Genomic DNA, 18,994 nt, shown 5'->3' with positions numbered 1-18,994 from the left:
CATGAGCCATCAGTGCTTGGCTCAGGGATTTTTAAAAATCACTTACATATTATAAAAATTTATACTACCTCTTAGCAACACATTGAAGTGGTTGGTTCATAGGTCAAAATCATAATGTAGACTCTCTCAATGTACAGTTTCATGAAAGCAAGGATCAAGCTTACTGCTTATTATAATCCTAGCTCTTAGGATTTCAATATTTATTAAATCAGAGAAAATTATGACAAATCCAAAATTCTGTCTCCTTTTGTAACTGTGGCCCTTGCATATCTACTTCTGTCATGTCTCTCTGGTACCTCTTGTTTCAGAGAACCAGAGTGCTACCAGCATTTCTCAGCAGGGATGGTCCTCAGAGCCTGAAGTATTGACCTTGTAGGCTATTAAGTGGGCTGTTATGATCCAGAGTTGTATTTCTAAGAGTTCACTCATCAAGAGCAATTGAATCTTTTTGTCCTTATGTTCTCATCTAAGATAGATGCAATCATTACTATCTCCTGAGTGGAGCATCTTACAGGCTAACTGATGACGTACTTCTGTTCCCAGGTCAGCAACAGCTCTGATTCACTATTAAAACTCACTAACAAGCTGATGCTGGTGGCTCACACTTGAAACCCTAGTCATTCAGAAGGTAGAAATCCAGAGTATTGTGGTTTAAAGACAGCTTGGGCAGAAAAGTATAAGAATTAAGTTTCCAGCTAACTAGCAAAAAGCTAAGCTGGAGGAATGGCTCAAGTGGTAGAGTGATGGCTTAACAAGCAAGCTGGGCAAATTTAAGGCTCTGAGTTCAAACAAAAAACAAAAAACAATATATACTACAACTTATTAATAGGGCTTGTTATTGCTTTCTCGCTCATCCCAGAGGTTTTTTACAAAACTCTGTAATGGGACACACACTCACTACCCGCCCCAGCCCATTACTAAAATAAACAATTTTTCATTGATGGAAAAAAATGTAGTATTTCATTTATGAATTTTGCTTCTTGGGGGCTGTAAAGAGCAGATAAGGCAGACCTTTTGGACAAATAAATACATTTACCTTTTTGCAAGAACAGGGCTTGAACTCAGAGCCTCATGATCTAAGTCTCCTTTCTTGCTCATAGCTGACACTCTACCATTTAAGCCACACCTGAAGCCTGACTTTCTTGCTGGCTAACAGAGTCTTTGGACTTGTCTGCCTAGAATGGCTTCAAATCTTGAACCTCCAGGTCTCAGCCTTCTGATTACAGCTGTGAGCCCACTTGTGCTTAGCAAAGAAATACTCCCTAAATTCAGTTTATTGGTCTTGTTTTTATTTTTATTGTCACACTCAAATGTTCAGAGCACATTTGGGACTAAATTTTATATCATTTTTTTTCCTTGCCAATTCTGGGATTTGAACTCAGGGTCTAAGCACTGTCTCTTTTTGTGCTCAAGGGTAGGGCTCCACCACTTAAGCCACAGCACCACTTCTGGCTTTTTCTAAGAAGTTTATTTCAGGTAAGAGTCTCATGGACTTTTGCCTGGGCTGGCTTTGAACCATGATCCTCAGATCTCAGCCTCCTGAGTAGCTAGGATTACAGGTGTGAGCCACCAGCTCCAGCTTCATATATCATGTTTTAAATATTTTATGAGTAAAACTATTCTGAGCATCACAGACACTATTCTCAGGTATTCAGCAAGGTGCATCATGGGTTCCAGATACAAATTGTGAACACATTTCAGAATTTACTTTAAAACTCGTGCACACTTCTAGGGATTATCACTTGTGTTATTAGAGAATCTTAAAAATTCTCAGGCTTCTGAGATGCTGTATTTTGACCCAGGTTCTCAGGTTTGTCATACATTAGTCTCAGTAACATGGCTATGAAAAACAGGTCCAAACATATTTTTAAGTATTTAGGGATGGTTCAAATGATAGAGTGTCTGTTTTTTTTTGTTTTTTGTTTTGGGTCCGGTTGTGGGGCCTGAACTCTGGGCCTGGGCGCTGTCCTTCAGTTCTTCAGCTCAAGGCTAACGGTCTACCACTCAAGTCACAGTGCCACTTCCGGCTTTTTTCTTTTTTGCTTATGTGGTGCTGAGGAATTGAACCCAGGGCCTCAGGCATGCAAGGCAAGCACTCTACCACTAAGCCACCTTCCTAGCCCTAGAGTGTCTGTTTATCAAGTACAAGGCCCTGGGTTTCATTTCCACTACCACCAAATATTGTGTTCAGATTTTCTCAGCTAATATATGACCCTTCAGTATATGTTCCACAGCAAAACAAGACAAAGAGAGAGAAATTCCTTGTTCATTCCATGTTAAGAGCTCAAGTGTTTATGGTCTTGTCAATGAGCCTTTCTGTATTCTGGTGTTGAACCAAGAATGTATGAAGGTTTACTCTGAAGCCTTTTATGATTTTATTGTGCTTCAACAGAGACCGTAAATACAAAATAAAGCTTTCTGTTTTATTTTAATTCTCTACTTAATTAAAATGCAAAACAATATGAACTTCCTTATATGGTCTATTTAAAAATAATTTTATAATTCTGAAATAATCTAAAATATTTTGTGATGGAGCATAGGTATGAGAAAAGACTAAAACCACAAATCCATGAAAAACATTTTTAAAAGGCACTTTCTACCCCTGCCAATTCCTTAATGAAGTTGAAACAAACTTACCAGCGATAGGATCCATGGCTTCCCTATTGCTTGGAGAATATGAACTCTGAGAAGAAGAAAGTCCACCAGTAGAACTGCTAGTAAAGTGCATGTTTGATCTACGAGCACGAGGACCTCCTAATCCCCGGCCAGGGTGAAACATTCTACGTACATGTCGAACACCACTCGATTCATCATAATTTTAAGTTAAGAAAATGACCAACTATTTCACAAAGGGAAAAAAAATCATTTGAGCCATTGCTAGATAAGACATTTAGAACTCCTAAATTGTCAGCAGTTTAAAAAAACCTAAGTAAATTAGAACACAAATTTCCCAACTCTATCCATGGAGCCTATTAAACCTAAAAAAGTTTCTCTCTCTCTCTCTCTCTCTCTCTCTCTGTGTGTGTGTGTGTGTGTGTGTGTGTGTGTGTGTGTGTGTGTGTGTTTTCTCCATGGAATGGGAGAGGTTTCTTTCCAGGCTCCAAAGGAACAATGCCACATAAGGTCAAAGGGGTTACTGGATACTCAAGGTGAACATTTTCCCATACCACCATCACAGTATTGATTTTCAAATGTTTACAACATGTAAATAATAATAATTGTCAATTTTTATATTTGATACCACAAGAAACTTTCTTGATGTAAAAAAATAGAACCACAAAAATAAATAAAAAAGGAAACCTTTTTTGTCTATAATAAAAAAGATTTCTGGGATGAAGAATGAACAAATGCAGGACTGGTACATAGTACATACTATATGGAAAATGAATTATGTAACTTGTGGACAGAGATGAGAAGGGAAAAAAAGAAGGGAGAGATGACATTGTACATAAAGAAATGTACTCATTACCTGACTTAGGAAACAGTAAGCCCTCTGCACAACATCTTGATAACAAAATTATATTAAAAAAAATCAGATTTCTTGAGGGAAGGGAATGGAACAAAGGAGGTGAAATTGGAATACAGAGGAAACATGGGTAGAAATTTAACAGTGGACCCCTCCCCCAAATTAAAAAAAGAAATGAGCTAACTTTTTTTTTTTTTTTTTTTGGTCGGTGGTGGGGCTTGAACTCTGGGCCTTGGCACTGTCCCTCAGCTCTTCAGCTCAAGGCGAGCGCTCTACCACATGAGCTACAGTGCCACTTCCGGTTTTCTGGTGGTTTATTTGAGATAGGAGTCTCACGGTCTCTCCTGCCCAGGCTGGCTTTGAACCGCAATCCTCAGATCTCAGCCTCCTGAGTAGCTAGGATTACAGGTGTGAGCCACCAGCGCCCGGCTAAATGAGCTGTCTTAAAAAAAAAACAAACATATTTCTGGCAGCCTCATCCATCTTAAATAGCTGAGTATAGGTCAAACTGATGAAGGTCTTGAGTGGCAAATACCTGTCAAAACTATGAGGACAACCAGAAGACTTATAAATACAGAAACAGGAGTTCTGGAAACATTCCATTTCCCTCAAACACGAAAGGTCAGAAAACGTTTTTCAGTATGTTCTTTGTCCACTGGACATATCTGAGCGGATGTGGTCGCCACTTTCTGCCTGTGTCTCCCCGTGAGTCGTGCTGTCTTAGTGACTTAGTCTGCGGCGGTTCACTCTTGTCTGCCTCTCAGAACATATGAGCACTATGCACACTACACTCTGGAGGGGCTAGGCCACAGGATCGGGCGAGAGGAGAGCAGACAATGTGATCTTGCTTCATTTCCAAGCCCCGTGAAAATGTCTTACATCTGTCCCAGTGATTGTCAATAAAAGAACATTGAAAAAACAAAACAAAACTATGAGGACAACCTTGTATTTTCCCATAGGAGTGGGGGAAAAGACAGATACTGTTGAAAAAAACTTCTTTCAAAGTAGCAAACAGAGCAGCTCTGTAGTAATTCAGATTGTTTTGCTGGCTTTTCAGTTTGTCAACTGATGTTGGAACTGATGGGGTCACTAAGGGGCAGGGTAAATGGCTCTACAAGCCCTTCAGGTGCCATGGCAATAAGCATGGTTTTATGGTGGTATTTAGTGTGGAGTGCACTTAAGGAGACATCCATCAAAACACGAATATATAGTTTGGTGCTCAGGTACCCACCCTCCAATAAACAAATTTACTATATGGTAACACTGGGGTACCTACAAAATGAACAAATTTTCAAGATAACTGTCATAGTAGTTTGCTTTCAGAATTTAATGGTAAGAATTTTTTTTTTTTTGGGTCGGTCATGGGGCTTGAACTCTGGGCTTGGGCGCTGTCCCTGCACTCTTCAGCTCAAGGTGAGCGCTCTACCACTTGAGCTACAGTGCCACTTCCAGTTTTCTAGTGGTTTATTGGAGATAAGAGTCTCATATACTTACCTGCCTGGGCTGGCTTTGAACCATGATCCTCAAATCTCAGCCTCCTGAATAGCTAGGATTACAGGCGTGAGCCACCAGCACCTAGCAAGAATTTTTATAAAATGTCTTTTATTCTTACATTTTTTCATAATTTAATCATGCTGACTAGAGATATTTGTAAAAGTCTTGTGAAAGGGGACATAGATGATAATATCCTGAATAGTCCCTAGAATTTGCTGAAAAATTCAGGATATCAGCCTGTTTTTCAATTATTTGCTTAGTTTCTCCATGAAGATGGAATGATGAGTGGACAAGGATAACCCTTCTGGGAATCATTAAAGATTCTTTTTTTGTGTGTGTATTCGCCCTAGGGATTGAGCCTGGGTACTGTGCAGGTAGGCTAGTGCTCTATCATTTGAGCCACAGCTCCACTTCTGGCTTTATCTAATATTATAGGTGTGAGCCATCAGCGCCCAGCAAAGATTCTTTAATAGATAATGAACTGGTACTTAAAAGTGGTAAGCATTCCTAGGTCACTTGAATGCTTCCATTCTGTTTTCTTTGTAGTTTCTCAGTGTCCCATTCACATAGGGAGGGAGGGCTCACTGGTTTCTTCTGTTCACTGACTGCCAGCCTCTGGACTGTCTTAGGTCTCTTTATTACTCAGGTTGGTTCTATTTTTCATCTTTTATCTTCAGTTTCTACTTACCCTCATTTACAAGAGCCACATTTCCAACTAGAAAATTATAAACTGTGAGGGAGGATGGGAGTTGCAGAAAGAAAACTGCAAGCTTGTTGGGCATGGTGGTACGGGCCTATAATTCCACCTACTTAGGAGGTGGAGGCAGGAGGATTTTGAGTTTGAGGCCAGAATGGGCAAAAGTAATGTTGAGACCCTGGACTAAAAAAAAGGATGAGGGCATAGCTCAAGTGGTAGAGAGCTTGCCTACTTATGCATAGGCTCTAGTGAACTTCCAGTGCTGGGAAAGATACACTTACACGCCTACCCACCATACACAAATACAAAACACCAACAGGTCTAAAGTGGTGTTATGATGGCCAATAGGTAATTAAAGGAATCAGAAGAATGTTGAGCAAAGAGAAAAGACTTGATTAACTCTGAAGTGCTTCAATAAAATTGAAACTTTCACAGGAGAACAGAACCTTAAATTTCAAAAAGACAAAATAATAGCCTGAAAGTCTGCAGAAGTACCAAGTCTTCAAAATAACTACTCTAGTAGGTAAGTACTCTCAGGAAACAGAACCAGGAACTATTAAGAGATGGGGGAAAAGACCAAGAAATAAAAGCAGGAAAGAAACTCACTGATCTCCTCATCTCCCAACAAGATACAGAAGTGAAACAAGCTTCCTTCTATTTAAAAATTCAGTTTTAATTTGGATTAACCTTATCCTCTTTTTCATGAAAACATCTTCTTGAAAACCTTATAGTTGTTCAAACTGTCGTTAATTTTTGATTATAATGAACTAAAGATGATGTGGAGGTCACCTGTCAAACACGATTATCATGTTAACAAACCTCATTCATGAAACAGTGGAAAGTACAGTAAAAGGTCCACTCACGATGAGTCACATCTGTAATCTCAGCTACCTGGAAAGCATAGGTAGAAGGATTGTGGTCTGAAAACAATTTGGGTAAAAAGCACGTGACTATTTGAAACATAACTAAATTAGAGGAGGTGGGGGCTTAAGTGAACTCAATGCCCTGAACTCAAACTCCATTACTTCCCTCCCTGTCCTAAAACAAGTTTATAAAAACAGAATTAAGAAATTGCCTCTCAAAACTGAGTCAGTCACTAGTCAGGCACCTGTGGCTCACGCCTGTAATCCTAGCTACTCAGGAGGCTAAAATCTGAGGATCACAGTTTAAAGCCAGCCTAGGCAGGAGAGTCTGTGAGACTTACCTCTAATTAACCACCAGAAAACTGGAAATGTGTGCTCGTCTTGAGCTGAAGAGCTGTGGGACAGTGCCCAGGCCCAGAGTTCAAGCCCCATGACTGACACACACACACACACACACACACACACACACACACACACACACACACACACACACACACACACACACACACACACACACACACACACACACACACACACACACACACACACACACACACACACACACACACACACACGGAGTGAGTCACTGGCTGGGTGTTGGCTCATGCCTGTAATCCTAGCTACTAAGGTGCTGAGATCTGAAGATCGTGGTTTGAAGCAAGCCTCAGTAGGAAAGTCTATGAGACTCTTATCTCCATTAACCACCAGAAAACTGGTGCTGTGCCGGGCGCTGGGGCTCACGCCTGTAATCCTAGCTACTCAGGAGGCTGAGATCTGAGGATCGCGGTTCAAAGCCAGCCCGGGCAGGAGAGACCGTGAGACTCCTATCTCCAATAAACCACCAGAAAACCGGAAGTGGCGCTGTAGCTCAAGTGGTAGAGCGCTCGCCTTGAGCTGAAGAGCTGAGGGACAGCGCCCAGGCCCAGAGTTCAAGCCCCACGACCGACAAAAAAAAAAAAAAAAAAAAAGAAAACTGGTGCTGTGGCTCAAAGTGATAGAGCACTAGCTTTGAGCAAAAAGAGCTCAGGGACAGTGCCCAGGCCTTGAGTTCAAGCCCAACTGACCAAACCAAACCAAACTCAAACAATCAAAATGCCGGGCACGCCAGGCATGCCGGGCCCCAGTGGCTCACGCCTGTAATCCTAGCTACTCAGGAGGATGAAATCTAAGGATTGTGGTTCAAAGCCAGCCTAGGCACAAAAGTCCATGAGACTAATCTCCAATAAACCACCAGAAAAACCTAAAGTGACACTGTGGCTAAAGCTGTAGAGGGACAGCACCCATGCCCAGAGTTCATGACAGACCCCCCCCCCCAAAAAAAAAGCTGGCTCAAGTGGTTCATACCTATAATCCTAGCTACTCAAGAGGCTAAGATCTGAGGTCCAGGGTTTGAAGCCAGCCCAGGTAGGAAAGTTCATGAGATCTCCAATTAAATACCAAAAAAAGGGTGGGAAATGTAGCTTAATGGTAGAGTGCTTGCCTAGCATGCATGAAGCCCTGCGTTCCATTCCTCAGTATCACATAAGCAGAAAAAGCTGCAAGTTAGCTGGGGGCTGGTAGCTCTCAGCTATAATCCTAGCTACTCAGGAGGATGAGATCTGAGGATCATGGTTCAAAGCCAGTCCGGGGCAGGAAAGTCCGTGAGACTCTTATCTCCAATAAACCACTAGAAAACGGGAAGTGGCGCTGTGGCTCAAGCAGTAGAGCACTAGCCTTGAGCCCAAGCCCAGAGTTCAAGCCCCACGACGGACCAAAAAAAAAAAAAAAAGCTGCAAGTGGCATTGTGGCTCAAGTGGTAGAGTGTTACTCTTGAGCAAAAGCAGCTCAGGGAGAGGGCCCAGGCTCTGAGTCTAAGCCCTGGTACTGGCAAAATAAATACATAAATATATACATACATACATACATACATACATACATACATACATACATACATACATAAATATGTACATAAATACAAATAAAAAAAAAACTGGAGGTGGAGCTGTTGCTCATGTGGTAATGCTAACCTTGAACACAAAAGCTCAGAGACAGTGTCCAGGTCCTGAGTTCATGTCCTAAGACCAGCACAAAACCAAAAAGCAAGAAACAAAAATGACTAATGCTACCAAGAATTCTTTCCCATGTTGCACTTGTAAGGATATTAAATCTCTAGGGGCTCTGTGTTCAAGCGTAAGATGAGCTGCAAAGTCATCTGTGACATGATTAGGATCGCCTCCAGGTAACGCTGCACATATTGGACAAATCTGAAATAAAAGTAAGGAAAGCAGGTTTAATAAGTGGACGAGGGTCAGACACTTTTCTGGATCAGAATTCTACTATTACCAAGTTTTAACCAGACAAAAATATAGTAGTAGATCTTAAACTACTGAAGAGCAGTAGAGACCTAAGCAAGAACTACTGCAAATTAATGCTCCCACACAACTAAAATACAGTTTTTCAAGGTTACATACAACAGGGAAGGAAATGTACTCATTATCTGATTTATGAAATGGTAACTCCAGTGTGCAATACCTTAATAGAAACAATAAATTAAGATTGTTTTACAAAAATGCTCTGCAATAGATATGGCTAAATCCACTCTTGAGTGATAAAGAAAGATATAAGCCGTCTGTTATAGTCTCTAAAGCAAGGTATCCTTACGGGTCAATTTTCAACTAACATTGATGTAGGTGGCTCACAACTGTAATCTAGCTACTGGGAGGCTGAGATCTAGTGTCAGTCTCTTGGCCATAAAAGGCTGGTAGAGGGCTGGGAAGTTGGCTCAGTGGTAGAGCGCTTGCCTTGCATGCATGAGGCCCTGGGTTCGATTCCTCAGCACCACATAAGCAAAAAGAAAAAAGCCGAAGTGGTGCTGTGGCTCAAGTGGTAGAGCGCTAGCCTTGAGCTGAAGAGCTGAGGGACAGTACCCAGGCCCAGAGTTCAGGCCCCACGTCCGGACCCCCCCGCCCCCAAAAAAGTCTGGTAGACCCCATTTTAGGGAGGGAAGGTGGGGACAACGGTGTATACCTGTCATTCTGGCAATGATGGAGGACTAAAGCATATGGATTAAAGTCTAGGTACTTGGACAGAAATTGAGACCCTGTATCAAAAATAACAAGTATAAGCGAAGTGCCAGTGGCTCAAGCCTATAATTCTAGCTACTCAGGAGGCTGAGATCTGAAAATCAAGGTTGAAGTTTGGATTCAGCCAAGTCAGACAAATCTGAGTCTTATCTACAATTAACTAGCCAAAAGCCAGAAGTGGAGATGTGGTATAGTCTCAGCCATGAGTGAAAAAGCTGAGTAAGAGCATAAGGTCTTGAATTTAGCCCTAGTACTCGTATAAATAGCAGTGCAAAACAGGGTTGGAAGCATGGCTCAGAGGTAGAGCAACTACCTAACAAGTCCAAGGCTCTGATTTCACACCTCAGTTTTTTACTCTCCACTCCTTAAAATCCTGATTAAAATGCAACTGTACAAACTTATATCCACTGACTGGTAAATTAAGTTCAGTAATGGTTACTACTGTACAAATGTGTTCTCTAAATTCAAAAATTCGATTTTGGCAAACAGAATGGGAACTCATTCAAGAAGCTTTATTTCTCAGAAAGATGAGCAGTGTGGTAGGAATTTGTGGCCAGGCCAAGTTCAAGGGAAAAAAAACTTGGAAGTTCTTCCTACTGAGCAAGACAAAGAAAATGTAAAAATAACACAATATGTACAAAGCAGAGTTCAGAGGAGGCCTGATTGGAAAGACCTTTTTTTTTAGGTCAGTCGTGGAGCTTGAACTCTGGGCTTGGGTGCTGTCTCGAGCTTCAGCTCAAGGCGAGTGCTCTACCACTAGAGCTACAGCACCACTTCCAGTTTTTTGGTGGTTAACTGGAGATGAGTCTCATGGACTTTCCTGCATGAGCTAGCTTTGAACCGTGATCCTCAGATCTCAGCCTCCTGAGTAGCTAGGATTACAGGTGTGAGCCACTGGTGCCCAGAGGGAAGGTCATTTTTGAAATAGTAGTTTCAACAGAATCACCAAAATGGAAAGGAAGGAGAGGAAGAATGAGAATCTTGGCTGGGCAATGGTGGCTCAGGTCTATAATCCTAGCTACTGAGGAGGCTGAGATCTGAGGGTCATGGCTCAAAACCAGCCTAGACAGGAGAAGTACAAGAGACCTTTTTTTTTTTTTTTTTAAAGGTGTATGCCAGTCCTTCAGGGCTTGGATGCTGTCTCTCAGTTTCTTTTTTTTTTTTATTTTATAATATTATTTATTTCTCTTTTTATTTATTTATTTGCAGTACTGAGACTTTAACCCAGGATTTTGCCTGTCTGACGCAGGTACTCAGCCACTCAAGCCATGTCATCGGTCCTTTTAGCTCTGTGTGTGTGTGTGTGTGTGTGTGTGTGTGTGTGTGTGTGTGTGTGTGTGTGTGTGTGTGTGTGTGTGTGTGTGTGTGTGTGTGTGTGTGTGTGTGTGTGTGTGTGTGTGTGTGTGTGTGTGTGTGTGTGTGTGTGTGTGTGTGTGTGTGTGTGTGTGTGTGTGTGTGTGTGTGTGTGTCTCTCTCTCAGTTTCTTTTACTCAAGGCTTTCATTCTATTATTTGAGCCACAGTGCCACTTCTTGCTTTTTCTGAGTAGTTTGTTGGAGATATCCTTTCCTGCATGGGCTGGTTTTGAACTGTAATCCTCCGATCTCAGCATCCTAAACAACTAGGATTATAGGTGTGAGCTACCAACACCCAGCCAAGAGACTCTTACCTCCAATTAACCACCAAAATGCTGGAAATGGAGTGGTGGCTCAAGGGGTAGAGTGCTACTAGCTTTGATTACAAAAGCTCAAGGACAGTGCCCAGGCCCTGAGTTCAAGTTGTAGGATCAGCACAAGAAAGGGAAGGAAGAAAAGGAAAAACAAAGAAAGGAAGAAAGAAAACCTTAATAGTCAAGATCCTTTTTCTTTTAGAAGATAGTCTAACAGTGGTGGCTAAATCTTGGAGTAGGAAGAATTTAATTCATCAAGAAAGCCACTAAAAGAAGGCCTGATGCAAAGGGGCTATGACCAAAGGGAATCCCAGGAACATAGTTAATGTTAAGGATTATGCCCTACTCCATTGGTAAGACAGGATATGTGAATATTATCTTCCATGTGTAAAATTCAGGTCACCAGCCAACTTTACTGTTTGTTTACAGCAGAGTGGGAGACGAAATACAAAAGATGAGATTCGAAAGGTGAGTTGCAGAAGGACAATGCTTAGGCTCTGATAAGTTAAAACCTAAGCAAATACAACTTCTCATCTTCTATGACTAAAGAAGATCCTTGAGAGTCTGACTCATTTGAAATCAGTCTCTCTTGTGCCCAGTCAGCTATCTTTATTTTGTGACTCACAACTTGAGAAATATCCTCAAGAAAACCCAAAGATGGTCTTGAAAGATAACACACATGACAGTGTGCTAAAGAACTATAAAGGCCAAAATGGAATGTGCCTGAGGGGTAAATGAAAAAGACAAGACAGGCTCAAGACTTTCTTAAAAGATGTCAAAAGGTTGGTTAAACATTCTTTTCCTCCCTGGTCACAGTATATTATCAATTTTCTCTTTCCTAGAACTTAGGTTTTATAGACTTTATCACTCCTGTGCTCTGATATTGCCTGATTGTGTTTGATATACTTATTTTACTTCTCCTGTATTTCTGTATTGTTGGCTAGATTATAAATTTGCTTGGGGTTTGTCTGGACTACAACTCTCTACAACTCTCCTATTTACATCTCCTGCACAGCCGGGATTACAAGCATGAACCACCATGCCCAGCTTAGACTGGAAACTTTTGGGAGATGTTGGGAAGTATAAATTTCCTTTGTTTTTTAACTGAGGGAAAGGAGAGGGAGAGGGAGAGGGAGAGGGAGAGGGAGAGGGAGAGGGAGAGGGAGAGGGAGAGGGAGAGGGAGAGGGAGAGGGAGGGAGAGAGAGAGAGAGAGAGAGAGAGAGAGAGAGAGAGAGAGAGAGAGAGAGAGAGAGAGAGAGAGAGAGACAAAGTTAAAAGAAACAGAAACAAGTTTCAGTTGTAGACAAAACAAGCATATTGTTGAGACTCTTCATTTTTACAGTATCATAAGCCATATATATACAAGTGTGTGTGTGTGTGTGTGTGTGTGTGTGTGTGTGTGTGCGCGCGCGCGCGCTAGTCCTGGGGCTTGAACCCAGGTCCTGAGCACTGTCTCTGAGCTTCTTTTGTTCAAGGATAGCACCCTACCACTTGAGCCACAGCACCACTTCTGGCTTTTTTTAATGTAGTACTGAGGAATTGAACCCAGGGCTTCATGCATGCTAGGCAAGCACTCTACCGCTAAGGCACATTCCCAGACCAAGCCATTTTATCCAAAGAGAAAATAGTACCCAAAGAGATCTTTCTCTAAGATATTTCCTTTAAGCAGGCCTTTGGATTAAGCAGAGACAGAACTGGAACTGAACCAAGATAGCTGAAGAAGCTTCAGTGCTTTAAGGGCACAGTTAGATATTCTTAGATAAGCCTACAATTCTAGCTGAGATCAGAGAACTGAGGCTTGAAGCTAGCCTCGGCAGAAAACTCCCTGATATTCTATCTTCAAAAAAATGCCAGGCTGGGATGTGGCTCAAATGGTAGGGCACCAATTGTGAGAAGCACCTTGAACCCTGAATTCAAGCCCTAGTATCAGCCAATTAAAAATATACATATATATGTATATATATCCAATATATGCATATATAATATATCCAATATATGAGAAGCCATCTAAAAACATATACTGTTAGAAGACAGCATATAAAGCATAAATAAGTGTATTAAAAATGCCCTAATTAGGGGCTGGGAAGGTGGCTCAGTGGTAGAGCGCTTGCCTTGCATACCTGAGGCCCTGGGTTCGATTCCTCAGCACCACATAAGCAAAAAGAAAAAAGCCGGAGGTGGCGCTGTGGCTCAAGTGGTAGAGCGCTAGCCTTGAGCTGAAGAGCTGAGGGACAGTGCCCAGGCCCAGAGTTCAGGCCCCACAACCGACCCCCCCCCCAAAAAATGCCCTAATTAGGGGCTGGGAAGGTGGCTCAGTGGTAGAGCGCTTGCCTTGCATGCCTGAGGCCCTGGGTTCGATTCCTCAGCATCACATAAGCAAAAAGAAGAAAGTCGGAAGTGGCGCTGTGGCTCAAGTGGTAGAGTGCTAGCCTTGAGCTGAAGAGCTGAGGGACAACGCCCAGTCCCAGAGTTCAGGCCCCACGACCAGACCCCCACCCCCAAAAAAATGCCCTAACTAGATATTCTACAAACTAGAGAAGCACTTTTGACATGGGAGTTAAAAATTAGAAAATTAAGATTGTCACTATTGTGCATTAACTTCAGTTCGATACTCAAAGTCTTTTAAGGTACATTGCAGAAACTGTGCTAAGAGAGCAGAAATGAAGGTGTTCAGGGAGAAATAAAACAATCTGCCAGCTGGGTGCTGGTGGCTCATGCCTGTAATCCTAGCTACTCAGGAGGCAGAGATCTGTGGATCGAGGTTCAAAGTCAGCCTGGGGAAGGAAACTCTGTGAGACTCTTATCTCCAATAAACAACTAGAAAACCAGAAGTAGCGTTGTGGCTCAAGCGGTAGAGAGCTGGCCTTGAGCTGAAGAGCTGAGGGATAGCGCTCAAGCCCAGCATTCAAGTCCCATGACCAACCAAAAAAAAAAAAAAAAGAATCTGCCAATCAGCATCCATAATGACTCAAGATGCTAGTTATTCCTACAGAGCATAAGGAAACTATTAGAGTAGGTGGATTAATCAGTTTGACAACTGGTGTGGAAAATTAAGAGAACCAATTTAAAACCAAGTAGATAATATTGTTACCATATTTGGGTTACATGAAGTTAACTCAGATGAATTAGTATTTAGAAAGAAGTGGACTAAGATTTCCCTCCCCAACTCTCTCTCCCTCCCCCCTCTTTTAGGTGCCAGTACTGGAGCTTGAAGTCAGGGCCTTGAGCTCGCTCTCAGCTTTGTTGCTTCTGGCCGGTGTTTTAGAAGTCGAGCCACGCCTTCCTATTTAAATTCCTACTTTGCTGGATAATGGAAGATGAAGCTGCATAGACTTTTCTGCATAGGCTGGCTTCAAACAGCAATCCTCTAGGACTCAGCCTTCTAGTAGCTATGACATTAGGTGTGAGTCACCACAATCTCAGGGCTTTTTTTCACCTCTTCTAAATGTATCTTGCTTTTAAATGCTTATATCCTGATTGTAAGAGGGGGGAAAATTACCTATTTGCCTGCTATCTGCTTTTTGTCCCCCTTTATTTTTGGAGGGGAGCGGTACTGAAGTTTGAACCCATAGCTCTGTGCTTGCTAGACAGGCACTCCACTACCAAAACCATGCCCCCAGTTTATGGTATATGGTTTTAGTCCTTCATCCTTTCAAAATTAAGCCTCCTTTTTTGGAGGGAGGGAGGCAACTAGGGCTTTTTTTTTTGGGGGGCGGGTCCGGTCGTGGGGCTTGAACTCTGGGCCTTAGCACTGTCCCTCAGCTCTTCAGCTCAAGGCCAGTGAGCCACAACGCCACTTCCGGCTTTTTTCTTTTTGCTTATGTGGTGCTGAGGAATCGAACCCACCAAGGCTTCGTGCATGCAAGGCAAGCGCTCTCCACTGAGCCACCTTCCCAGCCTGCAACTAGGGTTTTTGAACTCAAGGCCTTGCACTTGCCAAGTTGGTGATACTGCAACGTTATGTGTCCAGCCCCGCTTTCTCTCTCTCTCTTTTTTTTATTTTTTTATTTTTTTTTGTTGGTTGTGAGGCTTGAACTCAGTCTGGGTGCTGTCCCTGAGCTTTTTCATTCAAGGCTAGCACTCTACCACTTTCAGCTATAGGTCTACTTCCGTTTTCTGGTGGTTAATTGGAAGATATGAATCTCACAGACTTCCTACCTAGGCTGGCTTTGAACCATGATTCTCAGACCTCAACCTCCTGAGTAGCCAGGATTATAGGAGTGAGCCATCAGCACCTGGCTTCCCTGGTTATTTTTAGGATAGGGTTTTGTGTCCTGCACCCACCAACTTTAGACTTCTTGTTACTGATGGTTCACAAGTGGGTATCACTGTGTTTGGCTTCCTTCTGTGGCAACAAAATCTCTTGGGCTTCATAGAATGGTGATCCTCTTAGTGTCAGCCTCCTAGGCACTTAGAGTAAGTGCTTGTATGCCACTGGCACAGCTCAAAACTAAGCCTCTAAAATTAATTTAAATTAATCTTAAGGAGACAGACAAGGGCTGGAGGCATGGCTCAAGTCATAAGAGTGCTTGCCTGGCAATCAGGAGGCCCGAGTTAAAATCTCAGTACTATAAGCAAAAAAAAGCAAGTAACTTTTGTTGGCTCCATTGGGAAAGGACGCAAAAACAAAACAAATACAAGTACACATATATAAAAAATGCATTAGACAGAAAGACAGATAACAAGATTGTTGGAAAAATTAGTCTTTACTTTATCAGCTCTCCAAGCACTTACTATGATATTCGTTGTGATATATCCTCTGGATCCTACATGTTCCAAAGGAAACTTGGTTAAAAGTAATATACAGTAATATATGAATTGGTGGTCTAGCAGACAAATGTAGGTAACACTGAGGTAAAGCAAGGTAGTGAAGTGGAACTGTGGCTCAAAGAGGCAGAATGCTAGTCTTGAGCACAAAAGCTCAAGGACACAAAAGCCCAAGTCCTGAGTTCAAACCTCATGACTGAGAAAAAAAAAAAAAAAACAACAAAATAACTCAACAAAAATCAAGATAGCACTTAGAAAACCAAACATTAAGAGGAATAGAAAAGGAGATATAGATATAGCTATGTGAATATAATAGTCTACCAAAATGATATGGTTCACTCTTGAACACTGCTGTGATACAAAGAAAAGTCTGATTTACTACAAGTGGCAAAATACTGTGTGGCAATACTGACATTTTCATGTAACTAACATATCAGAGTTGATAATATGTATACATATGTATAGAGAGGCCTGTCTGGCAGTCACCAATCCTTCAGCATGGCCACTACTCTGTAAGCATACTTTAGTCTGCTTGGTGAATATTAGTGCTGGATGGAGGACCCAACCCACATAATCAATAAGAAAATTCTATACCTTTACATTAAACATTTTTACTTGCTGTTTTTCACTTTGAAATGTCTGGGTGTGTTAACAGTAGGTAAAGAGGCAGATGTGTTAATCATTCAAAGACTAAGGGTTAACTACTTTAGGAAATGAAAACGAGGTTTTTTTCTTTTTTGTTTTTATTTTCATTCCTTTTTGTTCTGTTTGTTCATTTATATGTCTTTAGGAGTGTAAGGGGAGGTGCAGAAATGGAGAGACAAAGGGTAAACAAATATAGCAATAGTACTCACTAGATACTGTTGAAAATGAACTATACAAGCCAGGCGCTGGTGGCTCATGCTTGTAATCCTAGTTACTTAGGAGGCTGAGATCTAAGGACCGTGCTCCAAAGCCAGCCCTGGCAGGAAAGTCTATGAGACTGTATCTCCAATTATCACCAGAAAACTGGAAGTGGTGCTGTGGCTCCCAGTGGTAGAACTCTAGCCTTGAGCGAAAGTGCTCAGGAACAGGGCAGCACCCAGGCTCTGAGTTCAAGCCCACAACACCCCCTTACAAAAAGAAGAAAAAAAAATCCAACCACTCAATCAAACAAACAAAAATCATGAAAATGAACTATATACAACTTGTGGGTGGGTATGGGAGGTGAAAATGGGGAGAGTGAGGGAAGGGATGACGTTGTCCAATAAAGAAATGTACTTTTTACCTGACTTATGTAACTGTAACCCCTTCTGTATAAATCTTTATAACAACAATTAAAAAAAGACACTAAGGTTTAAAAGGAAGGAGAAATCCTTGAAATATTCCAGAAAACCAATATGGAAAACTAAAATGGTTACTGCCTTGGGCTGGGAGCCAAAAGCCTGGCAACTTAATGTAAGTAAATAACTAAATACTACTTTTGGGTGGCAGACCACAAAAACATTTGGAAATGGTACTTATTTCCAAATTATATATCAGGTATAGAGGAATGCAACCTGATATTGAATCTTTTTTTTTTTTTTTTTGGATGGTTGTAGGGGTTGGACTCAGGTCCGGGGAACTGTACTTGAGCCTCTTTGCGCTCCAGAGAACTGTACTTGAGCCTCTTTGCGCTCCAGACTAGCGCTCTAGCACTTGAGCCATTGTACCACTTCTGTTTTTGAGTTGTTAATTGCCCTGATTGTCTTCAAACTGCAATCCTAAAATCTCAGCCTCCTGAATAGCTAGGATTACAGGTATGAGCCACTGGCTCTTTACTTTCAGGAAAAAGAACAGAACACGAGCTTTTTGGTAGTTAAGTAGAGATAAGAATTTCATAGGAGCTGGGAAGGTGGCTCAGTGTTAGAGTGCTTGCCTTGCATGCATGAGGCCCTGGGTTCGATTCCTCAGCACCACATAAACAGAAAAAGTCAGAAATGGCACTGTGACTCAAGTGGTAGAGTGCTAGCCTTGAGGTAAAGAGCTGAGGGACAGCACCCAGAGTTCAGGCCCTATGACCGACAAAAAAAAAAAAAAAAAAATCTCATGGACTTTCCTACCTAGACTGGCTTCAAAATGCAATCTTCAGGTCTCAGTCTTTTGGGTAATTAAGGATTTATAGGCATGAGTCACCAGTGCTGGATTCTTTTTTTTTTTTTTTTTTTTTGGGTCAGTAGTGGCACTTGAACTCAGGGCCTGGACACTGTCCCTGAGCTCTATTGCTAAAGGCTAGCACTCTGCTACTTTGAGCCACATCCAGTTTTCTGGTGGTTAATTGGAGATGAGAGTTTCATGGATTTACCTGCCTGGGCTGGTTTTGAACAGAGATCCTCAGATCTCAGTCTCCTGAGCAGCTAGGATTACAGGCCTGTGCCACCAGCACCCAGCTTCTGATTCTTAATTTAAAAAATTAGTAACTTGATTTTCACTCACTGGAGTTAGCTTTCCAGTGTATCTCCAATTTTGGATATTAAAACAAGGTACTTGTCTTGCCTACTTATAGGCCTACTGGTTACATATACTAAGCTTACTGGCTAAAGACTAATCTACTCTACAATAAGGGAAACTCATCCCACTCTACTTCTTGCCTTGTTGTATCTAGGTAATAAGGACCCAAACTTAACAGAAACTAAATAAAAGTAAAATAAGTAAGTTTTCTACACTATTGGGATGGTGATACAAGGAATCAGGCCTCTTTATGTTGTTATTGTAGACTGCACCAAATGGAAGCCAAGTTATTTTACAGAACAAAAGAACAAGAGTAGAAGTATAGTGGAACAACAGGCTTCCCTAGAAGAAGGTAAGACCATTCCTGACCTGTAGACAGAAAAATTTGTTTTAAAGACTAATGAAAGTAAATTTACCAATTGTCTGAACTCTAAATCCTTTATGACATTTTAGAAAGCACAAATTGGCAGTGTCCATGGGAACAAAGGTGACATTGCACTATTCCAG

General features: G+C 41.7%; 1 protein-coding gene across 1 annotated transcript in view; it reads right to left on the bottom strand.

The window, feature by feature from the left end:
* Positions 1–18,994, bottom strand: part of Kcmf1 (potassium channel modulatory factor 1) — an 88,910-nt gene that overhangs the window by 11,095 nt on the left and 58,821 nt on the right. The window contains exons 4-5 of the mRNA XM_069989111.1: positions 8,662–8,763; positions 2,638–2,812 (exon numbers count right to left, since the gene is read on the bottom strand). Of these exons, the coding sequence (XP_069845212.1) occupies positions 2,638–2,812; positions 8,662–8,763 (277 nt within the window). The remainder of the gene's footprint in view (positions 1–2,637; positions 2,813–8,661; positions 8,764–18,994) is intronic.

This window comes from Dipodomys merriami, unplaced genomic scaffold, assembly GCF_024711535.1.
Source record: "Dipodomys merriami isolate MVZ:Mamm:240054 unplaced genomic scaffold, mDipMer1.0.p SCAF_37, whole genome shotgun sequence".
NCBI classification, from domain to species: Eukaryota; Metazoa; Chordata; class Mammalia; order Rodentia; family Heteromyidae; genus Dipodomys; species Dipodomys merriami.
This window is presented reverse-complemented; position numbering and strand designations above follow the sequence as displayed.